General features: G+C 32.1%; 1 protein-coding gene across 2 annotated transcripts in view; it reads right to left on the bottom strand.

The window, feature by feature from the left end:
- Positions 1–392: 392 nt before the first annotated feature.
- LOC130443051 (potassium channel subfamily K member 18) overlaps positions 393–13,710 on the bottom strand; it is a 100,781-nt gene continuing 87,463 nt past the window's right edge. Inside the window, exons 6-8 of one of the 2 annotated variants that reach the window (XM_056777496.1) lie at positions 9,722–9,846; positions 5,111–5,354; positions 393–820 (exon numbers count right to left, since the gene is read on the bottom strand). In XM_056777496.1, coding sequence (XP_056633474.1) covers positions 752–820; positions 5,111–5,354; positions 9,722–9,846 — 438 coding nt within the window. In that variant the 3' untranslated portion in view covers positions 393–751. The remainder of the gene's footprint in view (positions 821–5,110; positions 5,355–9,721; positions 9,847–13,710) is intronic. The other variant, XM_056777495.1, reaches the window with a different exon arrangement.

A 13,710-nucleotide genomic window follows, 5' to 3' on the forward strand; every position in this document is an offset into this window, starting at 1 on the left:
CCGTAAGGTGGCCATCTTTGAAAATATTTTAGTTGAAAAGATCATATTCGAAAACCCAAACGTAGAAATTTTCATGTTTTTACTATAAGTATTTTGAAATATACAGATAGTTTTAACTCGTCGTGGCACACCCTGTGTATATAACTGCCATATTTCCTTACTCTCAACTCTCTCCACGGTATTTCGTATGATAGTTCGATTAGTGATTTGTTTTTTCCATTGGTTCGATCTATTCCCCATTTCAAGAATTAGCGGATAGTTTATGAGATGGCAATATTCTCACTCTTTGATTTTTCAGAATTTTTATCCTGCATGTATATTTTTACATAATAAAAATATCTGTTCATAGTTCTGACAAGTTAACACTAATAATAAGAAATGAATGAAAACTAAGTATTCAAAAATTTATTTTTAGTAGATAATTTTTAACAAAAATGAATAAACTAACAATATAATTTCAATAAAATCAATCAAATATTTTCCATGTTTTACCATTTCACTCTTAATAAATTAACAATTCTTATTGGAATCATTCTCATTTACAGCATTTTCATGTTCTATCCGCAGCCATTATCTTCTTAACAACGAAACTTATTTTTATTTCGTGATGGATCCCTCTCGCTCGACCAATCCATCCCAGGTTCATTGTCACCAACGTGACTGCGCTCTTTTTTTTTGAAATTGTTTCCAACAATCCGCAGGCGGTCTAGTCGACGTTGACGAAAAATGTATATATTTGATCCTGCGATCGTCATCTGTTACATCGCAGAATGTATTTCACTGTGCGAATGGTTATTTGTATTTTGTTGATTACTTCCTCCTGGAAATGAAAAAAATCGAAGCTTTAGATATCGAAGATGGAATATATTTATACAAAGAACAATATTGGAAATGGGAACATTTTCTAGTAATTTCATGTCGTGCTTTCAATTTTAACAAAAAAGTATTTGTTATTTTGCAAATTTTAATTATAGTTCGCTGGTAATATTATTGAAAACACTTTAATTCCTCATAAAAAGTAATTATTGCTTGTAACGATACTAGTCAAAAAAAATTCGATTCGGAGAAATTGAATATAGTAGGGAGTTTCACAAAGTGTGGGTTCTAGAAAAATTCAGCTGGATCGTGGCAAAATTGATGGCTACTAATGATTTTGTTTCTAGTCTCTATATTGATTGGATGAAGTATGAAGTGTGTTGAGCGAAGTAGCGACAGAACACGTGCAATGGCAGTCTCTCATAAAGGTTTGCTCAAGCCAATTCAAGAATGAGCAATAATTAATTTTTATGAGTACCTTCAAATTCAAACATGACTTTATACCTCCTTTTGTATTATACTTTACGATGGGTCTCAAAACGAAACGTTTTAAGACGTTTCTTGGAGCTAAAACACGAAGCCTTGGTATTTCTCAATGAGTACCTACTATATTTTTCTATTTAACATGACATTTCACGATTTTGAGTGGTTAATAGAAGTAACTTGTTGTGCGACATTTAATAAATTGAATCTAAACTTGCAAGGCTTTGGTTCAAATACATACACGTATTTTGGAGCTATCGGAAAAAGTCGATGCAATAATTGAAAAAATTACTCTGTAGAAACAACAACAGACCAAACAACAATTCCAAAAGGTTTTTTTAAGTCTTTTGCACCATTACATAAATTTGTTGAAATCCATTCGGACTAAATAGAGAAAATTTAAATCTTGGTTGGGTTAGATTTCGTTTCGTTTCAAAAGACATTTTTCGAAGAAATAGTTCTAAAGGCTCCTTTCTGGATATTCTTCCAAATGATATGTGGATTGAGGCTCCTTCTTCTGTCGATATTAAAAGAAATAAACGCTCAATCTTAGTGAGCAAAGAGTTGATAATATAATTAAAATTAATATTCAAGCGTGAGCAAAAAAATTATATAATAATACTTTTTGTTACAATTTATACATGTGGAGCTGCGTTAACTTTGATGTACTTGAAATATAAGTATCCAAACAATTTGGAAGCTGAATCTAATTTGAGAATAAAATTAACATTTTCAATTCCTAATTACTATGTGATGAAAAACATCGTCACATCGAAAAAGTTAAGCTTTGAGAGAAACTGTAAAAGTGGAACCAAAACACCATAAAAGAAATGAACAAAAATACCATTAAATGGTATATGGATGGATCAAAGACAGTAGATGGAACTTTTTAAAAGGAGTGGGATTGATGGATCAGCTCTAAACACAGAGTTCTCCAGTATCGCAGTAAGAAAGGAGGACACAATAGATATTTTGGGTAGCAGTGTATACAAGACCACAAATCCATCCATACATACAAACATACATGGGTCTTTGAAGACGAGCCAAATCCTACAAAAGTGCGTAGCGCATAAAGCAGTTCGAAGCAAATGGTCGCCTATTTTGTCGGAATAACTAGACATATTGCCTCCATTCTATAAGAGGAACGTAGAACGGGCAATCCTGTTCAATTTGTTCACGGAAATCAATCGAGAAGGATAAATCATTCCCCAACATAAAAATACGAGCTCTCACACGAATTGATACGTCATCCACCGTACAGTTCTTGTATGATGATGTCTTCTTATTTCTGAAGATCTAAAATAAATTGCGTGGTCAACGTTTTTCTCCACTTGAAGAAGTTATCGATCCTTCGAATCACATGTTTTGGGGGTACCTCAATCGGAATGGAAAAAATGTCTCGAAAATTGGTTCAAAGCCATGCAAAAGTTAATTGATCTTAATGGAGAAGATTTTGAAAAACAATAAAGCCATATCTGATTATAAATATTTTTTTATTTGCCTATTTCAAAACTTAACTAATATTCGTATTCTATGCAATAAAAAATTAGAGTTGTTTATATTTCTGTGAACACTTTTATAAGAGAAATGAACATGGGTCATACAAAACAAGATTTGTTAAATATAATTGGAGAAACATAGTTTTTGTTGCGAAAAAAATAAACCTCAAATGATTTTCAAAATGCAGATGGATCCGAAAATAAATTGTACCCTAATATATAATAGACTGACATTTATCTGAGAAAGAACTACTGCAACAAACTGAGACAATTACATTCGCTCAAACAAAAATACTTTTCAGGTTATATTTGTATATCCAATTTAAGTTCCAACAGTAAACAGAAATAATCCTGCGTATTATATTCAATCCTCCTTCTCGTATGTATCTTTTAACAAACTCACTCAAAAGATTTAACGCGCCGAATGCTGAAACCCTCACCTTTTTGTTTACTCCCTCTAATCCATATTAGAAGCGGGTTAGCGTAGATGTAACCGAAAACAAAATGGAAAAAGGATATGGCTAGCTTTAAAGTACCCCAACTTTGGATTTAAGATCTACGGTAATTTCGCAACACCTTGCGGCTACTTGTGAAACTTTAGCAATATGCAGACAACTGGAAGTTTGAATAGCACAAACAAAACAACACATTCTCGCCTTCATGTGTTGGAAATATTATGTAACTTTGGAAGCATTTTGTAGACGAAAGAATCCAATAAAAAAATCATACAAAGTTTATTACTAGAAAATATTGAATGTTTGACCTAGTTCCCATATTGTTCTGTCATGGATATGTAATTTTTTGGTGGAGTGAGTAAACACTTTTATTTTGGGAATTCATTCGCATTATTTAAGTTACACCCGGCGCAGATGCAAAAAATGACAACTCAAAACCTTAAAAAAAATTGTGAATCTATTGCCAAGTTTCATGATTTACCGAACATAAAAAATGAGATCGAACTTTGGCAGCAATATTAGCACTATAGGATTAAACTAACAAATCTAACTGTTTTTGATGTCCTAAAAAAACAAATTCCTCCTTTCCCGAAACGGAAAAAGCATCAAAAATTTTGATCGTTTTACTATACACGACCTGTACAGTGGAGTGATCCTTTAGCAGCCTCAGGAGACTAAAAACATAGCTAAGAAGCACCATGGCAGAAGATCGCCTTAGTAATCTGGCCATGATGAGTGTACACAGAGCTATAATAAATAAAAACCTAAATAATTTTAATGATAAAGTGGATGAAAGTTTTGCAAAAAATCCCCGCAGGTTACGTTTCAATTTAATATTATTGTGAAGTTTTATATATTAATATTGATATTAAAACCGTTCTTATTACAATCGCATCGAGGCAAAGACTTCCAAAGTGTAACGCTTCATGCTCTTGACTGTACCAGGCGTTCATATTTTTTATCCTCCATAATATTGCCCCACTTCCCCCCCTTGGTCATAAGCAGGCGACGCCCTTGTTGGTCACTGTAGCGCGTAGAGAATTTCACGATATTTGCAATGCTGCTCACTTAAATGATGCGCCAGGCGCTCGACTAATTCGAAAATGGGTCATGAAGTTTGATAAGATCGGATGAAAGTGTTACTCGGTATGTTCGTGACGAGTCTGACTTGTCTATGCGAGCGTGCTGTTGCTTTAAACGTGATAAATTATCGTTATTTCGCTTTTTATCTAAAAATTTGTATTAATATGTGTCCATTTGTTGATCATAGGTCTAGCTTCGCCTTGTACGAATATTTACGAAAGGTGTTAAATCCAGCAAGACTTCCAATGCAGATGTAGAATAATTCTTATTGGTTCTATTGTTCAGAATTCTTCGGAAGAGTTAACTACTACTCTCCTAGATATCACTGCGCCTTTTCTAATGGCTTGGTATTATCATTATAACATGAACAAATTTCAATGTTGTCTCATCTCATGAAAGTGTTTCATCGACCTCTCTTTCAAAGTTTCTGATTCGAATGATAAATAAATGGTACAGCAATACTGACATTGTGATGAAGATCGATAGCAAGTTTCTAAGAATGTATTTTGATGAGAATATTTGGTTAAAGCATTAAATTCGCTTTTTTGAGATATTGTGAATTGTTTACATCCGCTCAAACTTGAAAAAGAAATGTTGTCAAGTTATTCATTTGGTTATGGACTTGATTTTATATTCCCCTGGTTCCTATAAGCTTGGTTTGGGAAGGCTTCAAATAAGGATTTGAAATAATAAAAAACAACTCGCCAAGAAAATATATTCATTGATTTCTGTATAAGTCTTCCTAAGATTTTTAGGATGAATATACATATTTACCTGCATTAAATTGAAGCACATGGCAATCAATGCCATTCCAAGCATGAGATATATCGAACAAAATACGAAGCTGAGTTCTAAGACTTCCGTATAAAAATCCCTTCCTCTTCCATATATTTTATCTCCCGGAACCAAATCTCCAAATCCAATCGTACTTAACGAAATGAAACAAAAATAGGAGGCATCCATGAAAGACCAATGATCTTCCCATTTACAAAAGAGTAGAGCTCCACTGCATATGTAGCTAAAAAATAAAATTGGAAAAATTATACACACTCTATTCAGTTCAGTTGGAACCATATGGATTTTTTTTGTTTTATGAAGAAAAGTAATTTCTTATGGTAAAACTGTGCAAGGTATGGAAATTCCAATAATCCAATATCGAAATTTCGGTAGAAAGTTAAAAATAACCAAGGATTCACAAAAACAATGAAGCCTCCATTACACCTTCGCACTACTATTTCAATGAACTTAATCAAATAATATGATTCTATGAAAAAATTAGAATCGTATTATAAGCATGTTCGTAGTAAGGGAGTAATGAATTGCTCCCATACAATTATGCTCGGAGGATGTCTGAAAGCTTCAGATCTGGATCTGAAGTTATCAGCACATCAATATATGTTAGAAAAAACATTTGCGCATGCGTCGAGAGATTCTCTCTGACATTTCAGCTCTAGGACGGTTCTAAAACGGAAGTGACGTACACAGGCTTATCGCCACGTCTAACCGCGGGAGATAATGGCACCATATGATTGAAAGGAAGTATCGTATATACAAGGTGGGTTAAAAGAAGGCGGGGAAAAAAGTGATATACGTACGTGCTTTGTAAGGCGATTGTGGCAACATCAAAGTATTGGGGGTGTGTTAAAAAAAGCGGGGTGGAAAAGTGATATACGTACGTCATATCGACCGTTATCGCCCTACAAAACAAGTACGTGTATCACTTTTGAACAACACATCTTGCAAAAAATAAATTCTATCAAGGCGAGTACATTATCGCATACTAAAATACTCATTTTGAAGATAAAGACGGCAATAATTATTTGAAAGGAATGAAAAGGCTAAAGCATCGCTGGATTTAAAATCAGACCATGTGTCTTGTTTCTGTGTTGGATGGGAAAATTTACAGGCAACCCTCGTAGTAGGCGTAAGACTGCTCCTCCTATACTACCTTAAGATATCATCACTTCAATTTCTTTTTGAAGATAGTCACGTATCCCGAGGGTATTCGAGGTCTATGAAAATCTCAATAAAATTCACAAAAGCAAAACTTGCAACTTGATCTAAGTTTTTCTGGGATGATAGGAACTGTCAAGGTTAGTGCTGTTGGACAAGGAGGACGGCTCTCTCTAGATAACTTTCTCATTATAATTATAGATCCTTGTACATCTTTAAAGTGACAGAAAAGATTTTCGAGGGCCTTATTAGTAATCAACTATGAGTCCCTCGATTGATAGTATTGCTCCAAAATATGGAATTAAAAATTTTCTTTCTTAAAACTGTTGCAATTTTTATCTTTAGCACATTCTACCCCTCTAAGATATTTTGTAGTATTCGACAATGAAACAAAAATACCACTTACAGTTCACAATAAAAAAAAACCCACTTAATAATCTAGATTCCAGTTATTACAAATATAATATATATTTTCTATCATAAATAGCATGTTTTCCTCTTTAAAATACCTTTTTGATATTCCAACACAATTATCGTCATATCATAATAAGATTTTTGGAATAAAAGTTCTATCGCTTGTGTAAGTTGGCATGAGAAATCCTAATCAACAGAAAACACAACCAGTGTACATAGTAAAATGTATGAAGCAGCAAGAGAAACAAATGAATATAGAGAAAACTAGTATTCATGAAAATGTTACAGATCAAAACAAATGTTTTATCAAAAAATCCAAAGTACAGACAAACAAATGATTGTGAGAATATAACAAAAGAAATATTAAAGTACAGGAAGCAAAATATTTGATATAAAGTATCTTCCGAGTTTATACATTTTCAGATTATTAGATTAATTCAAAAACCGTACGTTTGAATTTTGTTGGGAATGACTTTAATTTAACCTTCCATTAGGCGCGCGGGTATTTCTAACGTATTTGGTCGCGTTGTATCTAGCAGATACATATATCAAATACATGCATCAAATATGCAGACACTGACGTTTTCTTATTTTCTACATAGCATGGTTCGCATCGCTTTCTTCTACTTGGTCCAGGTGTTGCCTCTTGAATTTCTTGTTGTGCTTCCAAGGTTTTGTAATTTTTGAGGAAATCTTTGGTTTGTCGTGGAAGACTTTTTATTTGGGCTCTCACTTTTAGTTGTTCGTCTAGCAAGGCTAGTCCTAATTTTTTCAAATATTCTCTTCTTGTGACAAACGTATTTTTGTTTCCAAGAAATATCACCCGCGAGTTGTTTCCAGCTACGTTCAGTAAATGGTGAAAAATTACCATAGGCCACCTCTTAGTTGATCTAGCAACATTATAAGTAGCGCAAAGCTTGTCGACCACATCAACGCCGGATATTGTGTTGTTATAAAATGATATTATTTCTGGCTTTTTTGAAGCATCTTCTTCCACTTCGTTCGACGCCACATGCAAACTGGAAATAAGGACTACGGTGTTTCTTTTTTTCGGGACATATGAAACTAACGTCTCATTTTTTGTATATCCAAATAAACAAATAAACACTTAAAAACAATAAAATTTACGTTTGAATAATTACAAAACCTCAAAATGAACGAGAACTTATCCCAATTAAATCTGACTATAAACTGCCGCTTTTGGTCGTGCTGTATCTAGCAGATACAAATCCGGCGGTCGAACGGGTTTAGGGTGGCCAGGTGTACAAGTGAAATCAGCCGATTGTACTTCTAGGAAAGGCTTCTAGATACATCTGCCGAGAACTACTGCAAATCTCCATTTTCTAGAGCTATTACATAAATAAATATTTAGCAAAAAGTTAGCTATCTATCTCGTAGATACACGCGCGACTAATGGAAGGTTAACATTGTTCCGTTTTTGAAAAGAAAAGAGTTATTTCTGAGGTAATTTCCTACATAGAATTCAATCTACTGACGGTTTTTTGGGGTCATGTAAAAATAACATTAAGTACTATAACAATCACAATCTCTAATTTGAGAGTTGTTTTGAGCTTCGCTACGTTCTCTATCCAAAATACCAAAATTCCAACAATTTGGACTAAAGCCATTACAGCAAATATTATTCTTCTGAATGTTTTTCTGTTCTAATTTTAAGTGAATGTATAGAATCTGGAGGGATGTAATATATATTCTTAGAATGATTTTAACACATCCATACAGACATCAAACCCACAAACCCCAATTAATATTGATAAAAAATTGAGTAACATGAGATTCTCGATCTAAATCAATTGAAGAAACAGTTCTTTGTAGAGGGAAAGAAACCAAATCTCTTTTATGGTGAATATTTGGTGCAGTGAATTTCATCACTCCTCTTCACACCACACGCGTGAAAACTTCCCAGTGTGTGAATTTCTGCTCAAAGCTCAGAAGTCTTAGCACCCATCTGGCAGTTACCGAACCACTCATAGAGTACTTGCTTAATGCTACCTAAGCTGATGCCAAAGTCTTCAGCCATTCTTCGTATAGTACTTCGCCAAAATCAATTCCTTTAAACCGTTGACGTTCTCATCAGTAATACTTGTTCTAGGGTGCCGTGCATGTGGCAAGTTTGCCACCACATCTTGGCCTTTTTTAAAGAAGCGAAACACCATTTATACACTTGAGTCTTGGATAGGCACACATCTCCGAATAACTGGAGTAATTTTCGATATATTTTCGCGGATTATCTTTGATCAAAACACAACTGATGATGCGTTGCTCAAAAGACACTGGTATATCCTTATCGTTCATGGTTACAAGTTCACTAAAAAGCGAGGTTACGCAGTTCCAGCTATTCTCTACGATTCGTAACAGAACAATGTAACATCCAGTGCAGCGACTTTTACGACAGTGAATTTATCGAGCGTTTATTCAATAATTCCTGTTCATATTTGGGCCATCCTCGTAATTCCTATGCATTGCATGAACTTATGTCTATTAAAGTTGAAAATAACAACTATAGAATATGAATTGCATAGTACCATCACACATTACGGGCTGTACAATAGATTTATTACACTAGACAAATTTCTCAAAGTTCTTTCAAACAAAACCCATCCAGCCTTTATATGTTTATATTAATTATATATTTTATACTGACAAATAAAAGTGAATCACGATGGGATTGTGAGAAATGGTTGATAGTCCTCTACATATCAGAATTTACTAGAAAATACAATACCATCCAAAATTTCCTGCAGAAGAAGATTAAACAAATATCCAAATAACAAAAAAATGTGAAAGTTTTATGTGAAATTTGATTTTCAAGATTTCTTGGAAATAATATTTTTAATTGACAATTTATGTCATATTAGGGGGGCTTTACATCTTACCTACAGGATTTCGGATCGAATTTCAGTAATATTTTTTCATATTATTCAGAAGATTGTTAATAGAAAATCAAAATTTTTTGAAAATGTTTTAACTACTCTTATAAATTTTCGTGTTTCTACTCACCCTACCATGATCGTTAAGCAAACTGTAACTGGTACTGGAATGTTTTGAACATCATCTTCTTCGATGTCTATAGTATATGTTTCACTTAATATAGATTCTCTTGGTCCCAAAGGTGGAACGGAAGTCTGCAATGAGATTATCATATAGAAAAATTTAATTTGAATCACATATTCTAATCGAAATTTTGCATTTAATTTTGAATCTCCTGCATTGTAATAATACTGAAAACATTTGATGTATCAATAAAAATTATATAAATATGAATTAATTCTTTATCTTCCGAACCAGCAACATTTAAGTGGTTTAACTGATCAACTTTTGTGAAAATACAAAATGAGGATAATTTTTATGAATTTTCAGATAATTTCAATATTAAATTTTCAAATGGATCAGATAAGTATTAAGGGATCTTTATATACGCAAATCCACCGAAAAAATTGTTAATCTGATAAGAAGCAAGTTTCTGTGTACATATCGAGAAGACCAACGAGGAACTCGTTTCAATATACCTACTTTTTTTTAAAGCTTTTTAATCTATGCACAAAGTTCTTTGGAAATTGATAACGATCTTCCTCGGTTCGGTATTTCCGCAATTGTCAATATTGGTATATCTCCTTTATAATGGTTTTCAATGGAATGTTTGTTTCATATAATGAATAATAAAACTTCATCAAGAATTTCGGCCATGACCTTTATAAAGTGTGCTCATAAAATAACGTAACTTCCCAAGATTTAGATTCTTGTTAAGTTAAAAGAAGGAAATATTTGATAAAACTTTCTTCAAGTATTAATTTACATATCTTTTCAAAAAGTAGCATCTGTATATATTTTCAACTCCCTAATTACTGAGAAAAATGAGTTTTGCTAGTAAAAATAATCAATAGCAACAAAAAAATCAATAATTTGATTAAACTATGCGAACATACACTTGGTTCCTCCAGTAATTTGACAGTAACCAAGTCTATCATATGAAGAAGATATTTATTCACACAATTTCTCATTCGGTATTTACTAGGCCTCTATAAGTATTATTATATTTTTTGTGCTTATCTCTACTATCACTTTCCATTTTCAGATCTGCTTCGATTATTACAAGTGCCAAAAATTCTTCAATTTTGTCACATGTTTCATACGTAAGATTGTCAATACGACTCAGGAATATCAGCTCTTTACTGAACATAATGGACTAAGAAAAACACAATATAAATATGAATGAAAGTATTCTTCCTCTAAATTCAGATGAATGAATTAAATTTGCGCTGAACTCAAATCAATTCTAGTTTTGTGTTAAATGTAAAAGGCCTTGGAAATATGTATTTTAAATTTAAATAGAAAAATAAATCCATTTCCAGTAAGTGTTCCAAGTGTGAAAAGGATTTAAACCTAAAATTGTTTGGCAAGTTTGCGGATTCGCTTACAAACAAATGAAAGAGAGCAAAGTGAATAAAACAATTTAAAAAGAGAATGACCGAATATATAAATAGTTGAAATTGTGTTACCATTATTTAGACAACAGTTTATGTAAAATATAATTTCTGCGAAATGGTTCACAAGACTATCAGAGTTTACTAATTTCTCTCCAAAATCGGATAACAGCTCAGTTGATCTTCTGGAGTTCATTGCGAATATAGAATAGGATTTATGCAAATAAAGATTTTTGTTGGAATGAGTATATTTTCTCATAAGGATGATATTAAGAATTTTCTAAATTTATTAAATAGTGAAACCCTATATCTATTTATTCTTCTACAACTCATGTTTACTCCTATATTGTTTTTTAATTCAAGCTTTCTGCCTTATTCCGAAATATTAACTAAAAGTAGACCTTTCAAATTTATTGTGATGGAATGGAAACACCTCTACCCATTGATATTCTGATTCTTATTTATTTATACTATTTCTATCGATAGGGTACATTTATAAACACTCCTTTCCACTTATTTAATGTATTCTAACACTTACACTAGACTTGACTAACTTGTATAGTAATTAACTTATCGCTAATTTAAATAATTTATTTAAATTCTTCGGTTACTTTTCTATTTAGTTCCATTGACTATGACTATTTATTGTAAACTAACTAACTACGTTAAACATGCTCGATTTATGTATCAAAAACGTAATTTCAAGAATTCTAGAAATAAATCTAAGATAAACAAGTGATTAACAAGACTTTCCTAGAAATTAGTTAAAAAAAATGTAATGTGGACAAATCGCTTGCTATGATGGAAATATATATAACCAGATCGACTTTATGACCTATGTCGTGGACTTATTCTTAACAAGAATTATTTTAACAATAATCGCATTATGAATATTATAGACGGATTTCATCTCTCTTTAAAGCTAATCCATAAAAATTGAGTTTCAATTTTCTACAGATTGAAATTACAACCCAAAGTCAATAGCGTAATCTCGTGTCTATCGTATCACATAGAGTAAATTGGACTCATGGAACAATCAAGTGCTTGCTTGAAATATTCAAGAAATGATATTTGGTTCATAAGCATCTCAATCTAGATCATTGTGAAGTGTCTACAAGGATTCCTTCTAAGAACTGTATCCAATCTTTTTAGTAAGAGAATATTACATTACATAAGGAATTTGGAAAGTGATACATTTCGCACTAGTTACTGCTGAAACGTAACGAATGCGAAATACAATTTCCAACGAATTGTATACACTATTTTTCCTACGATTACGTACAAAATTCTTTAAAAAACGTATTTTTAAATGTGTTGAAAAGTATTTAGTCTACTTCTTCAATTTTCTCAATTTTGGTTTTCTTCCTTTCGGCACCCAGCCAGATTCATATTGAATTCGCGTATTCCCTCTATCGTTCGATATCATATATAACATTAGATGAAGAAGCATTTAATACATGTATATTTTGTTATTTTCTAATTTCTTTTCAAAAATTCTAATAGAATCTAAGATGTATAGTAATTATCTATCTGTGATTAAAAGACAATACTACATTTTATTTTTTGTATACAGAATAAGTCAATGTGAATTTCATCATTTAACGTATTGCCAGTCGCTAAAAATTATTTCATTTAAACTTAAAAAAAAACTTATATGAGTCATTATTCGAAAGCATAAATTATGAAACACTTGTGATAATTAAATGAGAGTCATAAAGTAACTAATCGTTGAAAGATATTTTAGTTTTAATGACTCACAAATAATATTGAACGTCTCTTCAAATGTTTTCACCCGATTAGTAAAATTTGGAATAGAAATTATTTACGGGTCCAAAAATACCTTGTTAAAAAATTTCTCAAATTGTGCTTTTATAAAGAGATTAATTTCGTTCTATGTTATTAAGGTGGAAAGTGGCTTTAAGAAGGAGAAATTGTTTTGTCAGCTAATTTTCTGATTTCGAGAAGTGAAATCAGTTTCACCTTAAAATTAGTTAATTAAAATTTATACAAAATAGCAGGTAATAGGATTGCTTGATTTGATAAAGCAAGAATAATGGGTTTATATTAAGTAGTTCATCAAATAACCAATTAACTTACTTTTAGAATATATACAGCAATTTTGGATGTAAAGTCGATTTATAGGAGGGTAGTTTCGATAAACACAATTAGAGGGAATGTATCTTACTTCACATCTTTTTTTTTAATTTTGAATACCATTATATCCAGACAATACAAGAAAACAACTTACGCATTCTGACGTAATAGACCAGTCTTTCCCGGAGTAGACGCTAACGCCCCCTTATGGGCGCTGAACGCCTAAAGGAGTGCGGCTAGAGACCCAGAAACAATTAGGGCGTTATAGAGGTTATTTGTGATGTCAATTAATTAGATAGGTAGATAATTAATTTTTTTAAATTCATCAAAATTCGTTTTCTGTATAAAAACTATTTATCACTTTCCGGTCCTTCTATTTCCATATCAAAAATCATGTCAACAGGCAAAATTTGGTTGCTAGAAATTCAAGTGAACGACAATCAGAGTTTTTTATTATTAATGACGAAGATT

Source organism: Diorhabda sublineata, chromosome 4, assembly GCF_026230105.1.
Source record: "Diorhabda sublineata isolate icDioSubl1.1 chromosome 4, icDioSubl1.1, whole genome shotgun sequence".
In the NCBI taxonomy this organism is placed as follows: domain Eukaryota; kingdom Metazoa; phylum Arthropoda; class Insecta; order Coleoptera; family Chrysomelidae; genus Diorhabda; species Diorhabda sublineata.